The sequence below is a fragment of the Lycium barbarum genome, chromosome 10 (genome assembly GCF_019175385.1).
Source record: "Lycium barbarum isolate Lr01 chromosome 10, ASM1917538v2, whole genome shotgun sequence".
NCBI lineage: Eukaryota > Viridiplantae > Streptophyta > Magnoliopsida > Solanales > Solanaceae > Lycium > Lycium barbarum.
The window spans coordinates 78,978,448-78,992,334 of NC_083346.1; the positions used below are offsets into that span (position 1 = coordinate 78,978,448).

Below are 13,887 nucleotides of genomic sequence, written 5' to 3' on the forward strand. Positions count from 1 at the left end.
ATGACCGCACCCTCCCGTCGCCTGTGAACCACCGCGATTACTATTACTAGTCTGAGCCCCGCCCCTGCCGGGCTACTGTTCGCCTCTACCTGCCTGAGGACTGCCTCGGTTAGGCTAGGCACTACCCCTACCCGCAGTGTGGCCGCCCTTCCCTGCTGGTGCGCGGTTCTTGCCTCCACAATCTGGTGCAAATGGAGCTCGGGAAGCCTAATACTGGGTACTCTGCCCATTCTGTCTAAGTCTGGGGCAATACCTCTTGATATGCCCCATCTCACAACACTCGAAGCAAGCACGGTCCAGCGTAGGCCGCTGAACAAAATCTGATGAGGCAGTATAGCCTCCATGCTGACCGGAAGCTTGATAATTTACCCCTGATGGGTCACCAGCCGACACTTGCGTCGCGGACGGAACCGGACGCCCTAAGTATACCTGTGAACTCTGACCCCTTGAGAAGGAGTTGCTGAACATTCCACACCTACGGGCCTTCTTCTCTACCTGCTTTGCATGACTCTCCTGCCTAATACCCTCAATAATACGGACATGCTCCACTATCTCCAGAAATGAAACCCTAGTAGCCACAAGCTGAAAAGTCGATAACTGAAGCCTGGTGTTCAATCACTTCACGAACCGCAGTATCCTCTCCCCCTCAGTGGGCAGCAACGGAAGAGCATAATGGGATAAGGAGTGGAAACGGGACTCATACACAACAACCGACGAGTTCCCCTGATCAATAGTAGTGAACTCATCCTTTCTTTGGTCCCTCAGAGTACGTGGAACGTACTTATCTAGAAACACAGAGTACAACTGAACCCACGTTAACGGAGGAGACCCAGCTGGCCTACACTCCACATAAGCCCTCCACCAAAGCTTGGCATCACCCAAGAACTGGAAGGTCACAAACTCTACCACGTACTTATCCACGGCCCCCATCTTATGCAGCCTCTCATGACAATCGATGATGAACTCATATGCGTTCTCTGACTCAGTACCTCAGAACACAGGAGGCTTTATTTTAGTAAACCTCCAAAATAGATCATGTTCCTCGCCAGTCATAACTGGCCTCGGGAAGGCCTCAAAACTTGAAACTTTCTCCAAGCGAGGTGCCACTGCTGCTGCATTCTGAACCCTCGGAGGTTGCGCTCTGTTCGGACCTGGGCTGCTACCCCTACCTGCTGGTATAGCTCCGACCTGTGCTAACCCATGCAACCAATTCAGCACCTGTGCCATAGCGTCTGGTATACCCTGAGTAGCTGCAGCTCCTGGTGGAACTGGTACTGCTGCGGGATGGGCTGGTGCGGCTGCATCTCCCGCTGTCTCGTTAGGAACCACTGGAGGCACGGGGTAAACCATTTGGACGCCGCCCCCAGCTGGGGCCGACCCTCTGCCAGTTCCTCTAGCTACACCTCTACCTCTAGCAGCTGCAGCGCGTGTTCTCGCCATCTGTGAAAGAACGAAGGATAGTCAGGTACCAATTGGAAACAAGTAGCACGAAAGAAAGAAAGAAAAGGGAGTTTTCCTAGTGCCCGATAGCATCTCGAAGATAAGTACTAATGTCTCTATACCGATCCGCAAGACTCTACTAGACATGTCCTTATACGACGAGATCGACGAACCTAAAGCTCTAATACCAACTTTGTCACGACCTAATCCGCCATGACTGACACCCAACTAAATCCTAGTGGGCGAACCAACACACGAGACACCTATTCAATTATATTCGATTTTATATTAGCCAAGTCAAACGAATTATACTCATTCACGTATCAAACAAACAAAATATGTCATGCCATAGAATACTGAAATAAGTGCCGAAGTTCTAACTATTACAAATTTCCAAAAATCCGAAAGTCATCGTACAGGACTCTAATCTAAAACATGTCTAAGAACTGAAGTCTAACAAATAAATAAGCATAATGTCCAGAGTACGAAAAGACATCATAGAAGGAAGATCTTCAAGCGGCCTGGCATGGGAAGGAGCTCACCCTAAAATCTGTCAGCAAACATCCTCCAAGCTAGATGTGAGGGCGAGTAGCGATCTCTGTATCACAATCTGCACTCAAAATAATGCAGCAAGGTAGTATCAGTACAAACACTATGTACCGGTAGATATCATAGGCCGACTAAGATTAGTATCATGCATATTTCATCAAATCAATAGAATAAACAAGACAGTCAACCGACATGATTATCAATAAACACAACTGGTCAATCAAGGATAATCACAATCAAATCACCAAGATAGTAAGAATCACAATCAACGGAAGCCACACGGAAACACGTTTACCACAATAATCTCACTCGTTGTACACACATGCCAACTGATGTCATTGTTCAGTAGTCATGACCTGCAAGGGACCCATGGTGTCCATGTACTACTCGTTCTGGAATACTCCTCAGACCCGAGCACAAATCTCCGCTTCGGAACGAACCTCGGACGCGGGACATATCAATGTACCTCTCGTTTTCGAAACTATCCTCGGACCACGAGCCCATAATCTAGGTAACATGTGTGCCTTTCCATCCCTCTTATAGAATAGTGTTTCTTACATTTCAGTATCAATACTCAGCTTATCATTTTTTGTCACAATACCATCGAGAAGATTATATTAGCTTCTCATCACAGTACATCTACTACAGATTTAATCACTCAGAAAAATGGCACGAAGCCTACACAAACACACAATTTGCATTCACATAGGAGTTTAGCCACACAATATCACGTATGAAAACTAGACATACTTTCTCCTAAGAAAATCACAAAACATACAATCAACTAACCAAAGTCTAAACCAAGTAGACTGTAACCTACCTCAGAGTAGAGCTGGAATAATGCAAGTCACTTTGCTACAACCTTTCCTTTCCTCAAAGCCTCAAAACGCTCAAAGTCTAGAAATAGAAGGCTCAATAAGTCACAATACTCAATTCATAAGTACCAAGCAAGAATACCCTTCCCTTACCCCCATTCCAAGGGGTGGATGATTTTCTAGGTGATAAACAACCTATCAAAGCCCTTAATAATCATTAATCATCAATTTATAACAATCATCTATCAACATTCCCATTACAAACAATTTGTATGGTAAAGATACCATTTTTATAGAACCCTAGGTCTCCAATAACTTAGTTTATGTCTCTAAATGTTCAATTTATGATCAAGAGCAACTAACCAATGCATTTAGATGATAACTAAGCGATAATAACCATAACCCATCAAGTTTAGAAGTTTTATTAACATTCTAGGGTTTCTATTTCAATTTCACCATTAAAGACCCATGAAGAGGATTACAATAATGAAGGAGAATGGAATGATAGAATGAAAATAAAAGGAACATACCTCTCAAAGTATCTTGCCCTAGTTTGAAAATTCACCCTAGGTGCTTGTTGGGAAATGTGTTGGTGTTTTGTAAAAAGAGAAAATAAAACTAAGTATATAAAAGTCGGGCTACTATTTTACGTCGACCGCTACAGCAGGCATCACGCCGCTATGGCGATCAAGTGACCGCTATAGCAGCCTACCCCGAAATCACTGTGACCGCTATGGAGGTCCATCCACTGCTATAGCGGTGCCGCCATAGCAGTATCGTGCCCGCTACAGCGGCCACCTAGGAAAATGGATGGCTGCTGGCAGCAGTCCAAGTACCGCCATAGCGATACCGCCGCAATGGTATATTTTGGGCAGTGAGCTTGACTTTTGTCCAGTTTTTCCCCCTGTCACCCCACATTTCATCCAAGGCCTCAAAAACACTAAAAAAAACATGCATATATACAAAATAATGGCCTACGAATACAACCGTGGCCTCGGAATTCCCAATGGAGTTCTAATTTTCCATAACGATCAGAAGGGTCATTACAAAGAGCCTTCGGGTATTAGCCTGAGTGTTCTAGTCCGATACCCTAAACGCCCAATTTTTGGCAAAATTTTTTACTACTTTTGATTCTTGAAACGTGATTTTTTTTGTTGCATAAATGACTAATTTCTATTTGCAGAAATATAAAACAAAAACTATTTTTTATCACAGCCAATTTATATTTACATAGACATACTATTAGAACCCGTAGGTCAACCGTATGTTACGGTTCCTTAATACCGGGGTGCCTAACACCTTCTCCGGGGGATCACCAGAACCCTTACCCATACTTTGGTTAGATTAGGATTCTTTTAAAACTAAATTGCTTTAAATGAACCCTTTTCGGATTGGTTTTTCCTAATTTCCTAAAAATTAGGTGGCGATTCTAAAAATAAAACCATTTAGAGCACCATCCACATAGAAGTATATATTTTTTTCCTTTTTCCCAGTACGATTGACAACCGTACTTCTCCGGGACACTTCCCTTTTTTAAATGAGGCAAGTGCAAATAAAAAATAGAACCGCTACAGATGGCGACTTTACTGGGGAAAATTTAAGGTTCTAACTATAAGGGTTCCAATAATTTGTGTGTTTGTATGATATAAATTGTTTAAGTGATATAAATTGTTTATATGTTTAATTTTTCGCAAAATATAACTGTCATTCATGTATGCATACTCCGGCACTCCTGACATTTATTTTACATTTTATTTAAGGATGACGACACGGGATGAGATGTGGTCATCCTTCACTAAAAAAACCTTTTATTATATTCTTTGGAGGTCTCTAAGGTCAAGTGGGCATGCGGTCATCCCACAGCCTTAGAGAGCCCACCTCCAGCTTGCCCGCTTGGGTAACCTGTGCTATTCGTTTGAAAACCACTCTAGAATAATTAGCGTAGAGTGAAACCAAATCCCTACTGATACAGCACATACTGACCATAGACTGGTTTGGGTATCTCAGACCTACCTGAATCGGACAGGAAAAATACCTTATTGTGTTCAGATGGTGTAAAAACTTGAAGACACTGCATCCAACTATTTGCTATTTGGAAGCATTATTGTGTCATGTGTGAAATAAATTACTGTTCCTAGGGGCGGGGAACTAACAGCGTTCTGTCTTGCAGATGTCTCCTAATGTGCAATTTGATATGGTTGTGGGTCCACCACCAGGTTTAATGATATGGTGGGAAGGTTTGACTAGTTATCAGAAGAAAGAGATAAAAGGTTGTATAGGGCATCTGACTTCATTGATGGATATGACTGGGGATCTGGGTCTGCTGGAGATTATTACTGGTTATGGGGACAACGACAGAATGGTATTCATATTTGGGGAGATAGAGCTAACTCTCACCCTAGAAGACATTAGAGATGTCTTGGAAAGCGTAGGAAGTGATAACAGATCCAAAAAGAAATTAGCTCAAAATATCCTTATCCTTCACAAACCTACCCCAAAAGAAATCAAATACATGTTTGCTGTTAACAAAGCCGATTGGGCACAGGGACCCATTATAGCCTTTAGAGAGTTATATGAGAGGTATTCATCCAAACAGGGGTACAAGAACCACATCTTTGAGTTTTCTTCACTCCAATCCTGGGAAGCCAACCAAACACTAGCCTATATCACCTGTCTACTCGGAACCATGGTATTTTCAATAAATTCCTCCCTAGCTATTGACACTCGAGTTGTCTTTGTTGTCCATGCTGTTCTTAAGGGAGTAACAACAAATGGGCTTACCAAATATTTTGACATCATCCCTATTATCCTATTAGATATATACCGAGCTTTGGGAGAGTGTCGCAACCATTATTATTATTTCCAGGGTTGCAACCTCTTAGTCCAATGGTGGATACTTAAGCATTTAGATAAGAATGGTTTATCTACCCGCCGAGATCCAGCCCTGAGAGAGGATGATTTGGGAGTCGCTGCTATGCCTTATGGGGTTCAAGGTAAAAGGGGATGGGCTCACATCTTTTCCAGACTGAGAGAAGAACATATCAGGTGGAGGGTACCTTATTTTCATTCCAAGACTGTTAGAAAATCTATCCACAACAACATAGATACTATCATGACCAGCCCTAGAACGAGGTAAACCCCTAACAAAATCCATAGATATATCAGTCCACGGGCTAGTAGGAACTGGTAAAAAGGTATACAAACCATGGGGACTGGACCTAGACTTAGCTCGCTTACATTCCAAACAAGCACCACAAAATTGCATCACATCTCGCCTCATCTTAGGCCAAAACAACTGTTCCTCAATAATACCTAAGGTCTTATCCACCCCAAAATGACCCATCAAACCTCTACAATGTGTCTCACGAATCAGTAACTCCCTCCACGAGGACATGGGTATGCACACCCTCCCATTCTTAAAATGATAGTCATCATGCCACTGATATTTCTCTACCTGCTCCCGACTCACTAGATCCTCACGAATGCTCTTAAATTTATGATCGTGCTCATACATAGACTTTATGCTCTCAAATCCTAGAAGTCTAGAAGTCAAAGTGGTAGCTAGGGAAAACTTTCTAGATAAGGCATCGGCCATTACATTCTCTTTGCCTCTCTTGTAATGAATCACATAGGGAAAACTCTCCATGAACTCAACCCACTTAGCGTGTCTCTTATTCAGCTTCTCTTGGCCTCTAAGATGTTTCAAAGACTCATGGTCACTTCTAATCACAAACTCTTTCGGCCACAAGTAATGCTGCCAATAGGCTAAAGCTCTCACTAAGGCGAACAACTCTTTATCATATGTCGAATAGTTCAAAGCTGCCCCCTTAAGTTTCTCACTGAAATAAGCTATAGGCTTCCCCTCTTGCATTAGTACTCCATCTATCCCGACCCCTGAAGCATCACACTCAATCTCAAAGGTCTTACTAAAGTGGGGTAGTTGTAACAATGGGGCAGAACTAAGCCTATGTTTCAACTCCTTAAATGCTCTCTCTTGGGACTCTTCCCAAACAAACGGTTGTTCTTTCTTTATCAACTCAGTCAAAGGCGCTGCTATGGTGCTAAAATCTTTCACAAACCTCCTATAAAAACTAGCCAACCCATGAAAACTTCTCACTTGAGTAACACTAGACGAGGTAGGCCAATCCCTAATAGCTTCTACTTCTGACTCATCGGCTTCAATGCCACTAGCACTCACAACAAAACCAAGAAAAACAACACGTTCAACACAAAAGGCACACTTTTTCAAATTAGCATACAATTTCTCTTTTCTCAAAACCTCAAAGACTTGCCTTAAGTGATCAACATGTTCATCCACAGTTTACTATACACAAGAATGTCATCAAAATAAACAACAGCAAACCTATTCATGAATGGTTTAAGCACATGATTCATCAATCTCATGAAAGTACTCGGTGCGTTAGAGAGGCCAAATGGCATCACTAACCATTCATAGAGACCAAACTTGGTCTTGAATGAGGTCTTCCATTCATCACCCGGTTTCATCCAGATTTGATGGTAGCCGGACCTAAGATCAATTTTATAAAACCAACAAGAACCACTTAACTCATCTAACATGTATTCTAACCTAGGAATAGGATGATGATACTTTACCGTGATCTTGTTGATGGCTCTACAATCGACGCACATTCTCCATGTTCCGTCTTTCTTTGGCACAAGTATGACCGGAACGGCGCACGAACTTAAACTGTTCCGCACCAACCCCTTGCTTAAGAGCTCATCAACCTGCCTTTGGAGTTCCTTGGTGTCTTCCGGATTACACCTATAGGCTGGTTTGTTCAGAATTTGGGATCCGGGCACAAAATCTATTTGATGCTCAATTCCTCTCAAGGGAGGCAGTCCACTTGGCATCTCCTCGGGAAATACATCCACAAAATCTTGCAAAAGATTCTCAACAAAACTTGAAAATTGATTAGCATTAAACAAATCATCACTATCACTCAAGAGAATACCTTTAAGCACTAGGCAAATCATCATTTTGTTTTCATCGTTACCTTTAAAGTACTCTCCCGGTTGCATGATTGCACATACCTTTTCGTTACCCAGCAGTGGTGATGTGGACTTAGGATTGGTCACAATACTAGCCTTACCTTTAGCCGCTTCCTTCAACTCCTTCATCCGACGATAATCTTCTATCACTTGCTTTGGTGACAAAGGCTTGAGTATGAGACTCTTACCTTCACTTTGAACTTTATATGTGTTGGCTCGGCCATCATGAATCACAGCTCTGTCATATTGCCATGGCCTTCCCAAAAGTAAATGGCATGCCTGCATTGGTACCACATCACATTTTACCTCATCTTGGTAAGATCCTATCTTGAACTTAACCAAAACCTGCTTTGTAACTCGCAATTCACCACACTCATTGAGCCATTGTAACCGGTAGGGTCGGGAATGTTTCAATGTAGGCAGTTTCAATTGCTCAACCAAAGTTTGGCTAGCAACATTAGCACAACTTCCTCCATCCACAATCAATGAACAAACCTTCCCCTTTACCCTACACCTAGCATGAAAAAGATTCTCCCTTTGCATATCTTCTTCATTTTCCAAGCTTATTGTGCTCAAGTTTCTCCACACCACAAGAAACATTTCGGGCAGATCATCCTGCTCTTCTCCTTCCGGCTTCTCAAGATCATGATTAAGTTCTTTTTCATTTCTATCTTCTGGTTCACTTTCTTGTTCTTGAACAGTGCCATCATCAAGAATAAGCATGGTCCTCCGAGTAGGACACTCTTTGGCCATATGCCCATATCCCCTACATTTATGACATTGAATAGATGAAGCACTAGGAGAATCGAGTTGAGCTTTACCTCCGGAGTCCTTTGGTTCAGATTTGGTTGGATTCTTTTCAAGTGGCCTTTTAACATCATGACTAGCACTCGAACTTGGACTCTTCAAATCCTTACCCCTACTCCACGGAGTAGTATTATCACTTCCTCTTGATCTGAATGTCTTGTCCTCCTTGACCCCTTTTTTCTGCCTCTATAGCCGCTTGGAACACCTCATCAAGAGTATAGTAAGTGAGTAACCTCAATTGAGATGATATTTCTCGGTTCAACCCAGCTTTGAATCGGATGATAAGATGCTCCTCGCCTTTTTCAAGATCAAGAGCCATTCTTGCTTTCTCAAACTCATCATAGGACTCTTCTACGGTCTTAGAACCCTGCTTCAATTCATAGAGCCTTCGGAGTTGCTCTTGGCGATGCTTGGCAGTGACATACTTAGCATCCATGACATGTTTCAATTGTCCTCAAGTAAGATGTTCCGGTAAACCATGTCTTCTCCGAACTCGCTTTTCTGATTCCCACCATGTAGAAGCATAGCCTTCAAAAGAGGCAATGGCATAAATCGCTTTCCGCTCCTCCGAAAGTTCATTTGTGTCAAATATTCTCTCAATCTGAATCTTCCAATCGATGTACTTGTCCGGATCACTAGTTCCTTTAAATGGTGGAATAGTGATCTTAACATTGTTAAGATTAGTATCCCTTCTACCTTGATTCCCTCAGACCAGATCCGGATAATCATCATGGTTGCCATAATCATGCTCAAGATTTCTCCCAACATATGCTCTTCGACCTCCTCTTCCTCTATATCTCCTTTGGCCCCTTTGTTCTTGGGCTCTCTGAACATATTGTTGATTCAACTCATCTTCGGCTTGTTCTAAGTCATGGACCTCAACATTTTCATCAACTTGGACCAAATTTCTCCTTGCCCTCATAGGAGGTACTTGCACTTGAATATGAGGATCCAGAAGTATGGGATTTTGAACTCTAGGAACTTGAGGAATTCCCATAGCATGAGCATTACGGGTAGCTTCTTCCCTCATTCTTTGTTGAAGGGCCACCTCATTAAATTTCTTCGGTGGTATTGTACTAGAACCGGTGTCCCCTGGAACCAATGGTGCTCCCCCTTGTTCAAGGGCTTGCATCCTTGTTTCCACTCCGTTTATCTTAGCCGTCAACTGAGTTGTCATGTTGTTCATTGCTGCCACAAGGTCGGCTATAGTCACTCCTCCTTGTGCCTCTTCAACAATTTCATCTCCTGCCATTGTACCTGCACAACAAAGCTTAAAGAAATGGGTTAAGATTAGAAATCACCTTACTCACTCCCTTATTTTATTTGGGTGGCACTCGGTTCCCTCAATAATGTAAAGGTTTGGTTCACTCAAACTTGTTGTAATTGGCTTTCTCAGAATTGACCAACTCTTTTTCGATCACTTCATTAGACCAAAGAGGCTGCTACCTCTTCGGGATTAGAGTGAGTTTATGGGACTCTATAGTCGGACGAATCCTTTAAATGTGGCGCACTTGAGTCAAACAATTCACTACGAATCAAAACGAGAAAAGTTTAAAAAGAATTAGCACGAAAGAAGTTATAGCTAAAGAACTAGTAAACTTTGAGTAGGTAATTACTCAATGGATACTAGCTAGAAGTTATTTCACAAGGAAATGATTAAGAAGCTTCCCAACCCCCCTTAAAACGTGCAAGGCAGACCCCTAAGTCTTACTAATTAATATCCTTTGACCAACTTGTCTTGGAATTTAATTACTACAAGTTTCAATGTAGCTTCTCGTCTTCCCAAAAGATGACTAGGGACTTGCACACTTGACTTCTCATTTTCCCAAGAGGTAATTAGGAACTTGGACACACTTTTCTCAAGGTGATTGTTAGTCTTCCCAAGAATTAACTTGGGAACTTGTGTTAATTAATGGTTTGACTATTTGTTTGCCTGTACACCCTTTCACACACCCCAAACTGATTTTTTTACTTCTCCTAATGAGTGCATCCCCCTTCTCCACGTTTTGGAGGGGTTCATGTACCAACTCCTTGGGAATTAACTCTTGACTAGTCCCTTTGACTTCCCAAACAGCTTTCACACTCCCTAACACCTTGAAAGCTTAACTTATCACGTGCAGCCCCCTTCTGCACGTTTTAGAGGGGTTCAATGCACCAACTCCTTGGGAATTAACTCTTGACTAGTCCCTTTGACTCCCAAAACAGCTTTCACACTTCCTAACACCTTGAAAGCTTAACTTATCACCAAAATTAGATCAAACAAAGTTAGTAAATCTGAAATTATCAAGAACACACATGAACATTCACAAAATATTTATGAACACTCAAGAACACAAGTATTTAAAACATTTCAAATGATATACCAAAATGACCATCTTGATGTCTAGTTTCCAAATATCACCACGGATCACCCAAGATACCTAAACTAATGGCACGATTGGAGACTTTAAAGTAATAGTTCATGAACGTTTTCTTGAACATATGAACATCCAAGTACACAAGTCTTCAAACACAAAAATTAGATTCACCAACAGATCAAGAACACCCAAATACTCCAAGTAACATGAATTTCATCCAAAACAACAACTATCAAGAAGTTTAACCCTAAGACCACTAAGAAATTCGTCCAAAACAGAATTAATTTTTTTTAAAAATAATGTTTGATGCAAAACAAGGACTAGATTTGTGGGGACAAATCTATGACTGGCTTCTGATACCAAATGATGCAAGAAAATAAAGACAAGATAGAAAGAAGACACAATTGATAAATAATTGGACAATAACTAGAAGAACTAGTCCTAGTTTCCTTCCAAAAGGATCAAAGGCACCTATCTTATGCAACAATCCTCAAGAGAATAACAATCTCTTGCAAATTGAATGATCAAAACAAGGTTGTACAATTTGGAGTCCACCAAATCACAAGTCTCAACTAGAGAGAAAAGTTCAATATTCATATATTTCAAGATAGGTTCCAAAATCAAAAATAATTCTAAGTGTAGCTTATATAGGTAAAGTCTACACCTGGTCTTTAAAATAATAGCCACAAGTCGGCTTTTAAAATATAGCCTCACAGGGCTCCAAATCATTAGCCACACGTATGGGACTCCAAAGTGGGTCCATGGGCTAGCACAAATAAGTCCATAGGCTGCATCCCCGGGCTAGGCAGTGTCCACGGCTCCTGAAACGCAAACTCCTTCGCTAAAGCTAGGTGAACACCATGAATGGCCATAGCCTAACTCCTAGTGAATGGCCGAGATGGCTGGAACATGTCTTGATCAGTTTGGACTGCATCAACAAACCTATCATGGTGACCCTGGATCTCCAAAAGAAAGGGTTTGTGTGTATCACCATGGCCACCCTGGCCATGACATTGAAGAATGTGTGAATTTCAAGCTTGAGCTAGAACGCCTCGTGAATGAAGGCTATGTTTAGATTGTTGCGGGAAGACAAGGATAGAAGATGAAGATAAAGAAGACAATGAAGACTTGCTTAGTTTGGTTGGGTAGAAAAACATAAGTACCCCTTTATTACTTTCAATAAGATAGAGTATCCCTTTCCCTTTTTATGTAAACGGAATCACGCCGACCTAATGTCCCGTTGGGGATACGTGGGAAGTCTACCTGAGGCCTGGTCAGGGTACCAAAACTAAGTTTCGGGTAGCATAGGAAAAAACCTTTTCTGTGTATGCCTGAACTACGGATGGACCTGATTTCCCTTTGGTGGGATACGTAGGCAGCCTATTTAGGACTCGATCCTTTTATAATAAAAATCTAAATCCCCCTTAGTGTAGGATGGGTAGAAGCAATTCAATCACACAAACCACTTACCGAAAAAATCAATATTCCTAAATACAAAAAGACAAAATACCCTTGGAATGTGAATCAGTCAATAGTTGAAATAAAATGTATGACTGTATGTGATATAAACTGCAAACAACATGATATTTTGTGTTCCGTGCTTAAATCTAACACTAACTTGGGAGCTTTTGAGTTGCTTTCTCTTATAGACAGGGGTCGACTCGCTGGCACCAGTTACTCGATCAAAAGTTGCCGCAGCGCCCTTAAACCCTCAAGAAGAAAACATGACTGAAACTCCGCCACCAAACAGAACTGCTTTAGTTGAGGGTACCCCAATAGCTGACATAGCTAGAATGCCTTTGGAAGAGGATATTAGCCTGCTTATGAGATAACTTGCTGAAGCTAGAGAAGAAGCGGACCGCTTTAGGGCCGAAAAGGAAAATACTACTAATGCTGAGGCAAGGAGACCTCCACCTACTTTCCTAAACCTGGACTTACCAATTACTGCCCATTTCCCTCAAACCCAAACTGGTACTACTTTTCAAATTCCATTACGCCGAAATACCACCCATGTGGGGAATTCCTCCCACCAAACCCCAGCTTTTCAAATGCCCGCTCACGCTACAAACACAAATGCTTATCAAGCCCCTCGGGCAACGGGAGTTCCTGTGATTCATCCCGTACAACCAAATGTCACTTTTCAAGACCATGTCATCTATATTGATTCCTCACCAGAATTGTAGAACATGGAAATGTTCTTTGAAGTGAGAATAGACAAGATCGAAAAGGAAATGGGGAAGAAAATTGCTGAACTGGAACATGGCTCTAAAAAGAAGGAGGGGCTAAGATACTCTGATCTGTGCATACACCCAGACCTGGGGCTACCAGAAGGCTTCAAAATTCCTAAATTCGATCACTTTAATAGGTCAGGAAATCCCAGAGCCCACTTAAGGGCTTACTGCGATCAGTTGGTTGGAAATGGCGAAAACGAAGCTTTGCTCATGAGGTTGTTTAGTCAAATTCTATCAGGAACAACTATGGAATGGTTTATCTCTCAAGACATTAGCCGATGGAAAATATGGGAAGAAATGGAAAGTTTGTTCATGGAAAGATTCTGCTTCAATGTGAAAAATGGGCCTGATCGCTTCTCATTGGAGAAAATTCATCAGAAATCGACTAAAACCTACCGAGAATATACTGGTCACTGGAGAGATGAAGCGGAGCGTGTACAACCACCTATGACTGAAGCTGAGCTGATAGCCATATTCATACAGTACCAAGAAGCTGATTGCTTTGACAAAATGATAACTATGAAAGGGAGTTCCTTTGCAGATTTAGTCGCCGTGGGGGAAGATATCGAAGATGGCCTTAAGACAGGCAGGATTGTTAGTGTACTAAACAGAGCAGGTGTGTCTAGTGCTGCTGGTGGCAAAAAGAAACGATAATATATAGCTTATGTTTCTAGAGCT

The 13,887-nt window shown here is 41.9% G+C and overlaps 1 protein-coding gene across 1 annotated transcript; it reads right to left on the reverse strand.

Moving 5' to 3' along the window:
• Positions 1-207: 207 nt before the first annotated feature.
• On the reverse strand, positions 208-9,057 carry LOC132613073 (uncharacterized). The gene is made up of 5 exons (XM_060327129.1): positions 8,759-9,057; positions 7,252-8,580; positions 5,905-7,096; positions 1,022-1,440; positions 208-604 (listed from the first exon to the last, which is right to left on the reverse strand). The coding sequence occupies exons 1-5, from the start codon at positions 9,055-9,057 to the stop codon at positions 208-210; spliced, it is 3,636 nt and encodes a 1,211-aa protein (XP_060183112.1).
• Positions 9,058-13,887: the final 4,830 nt, after the last annotated feature.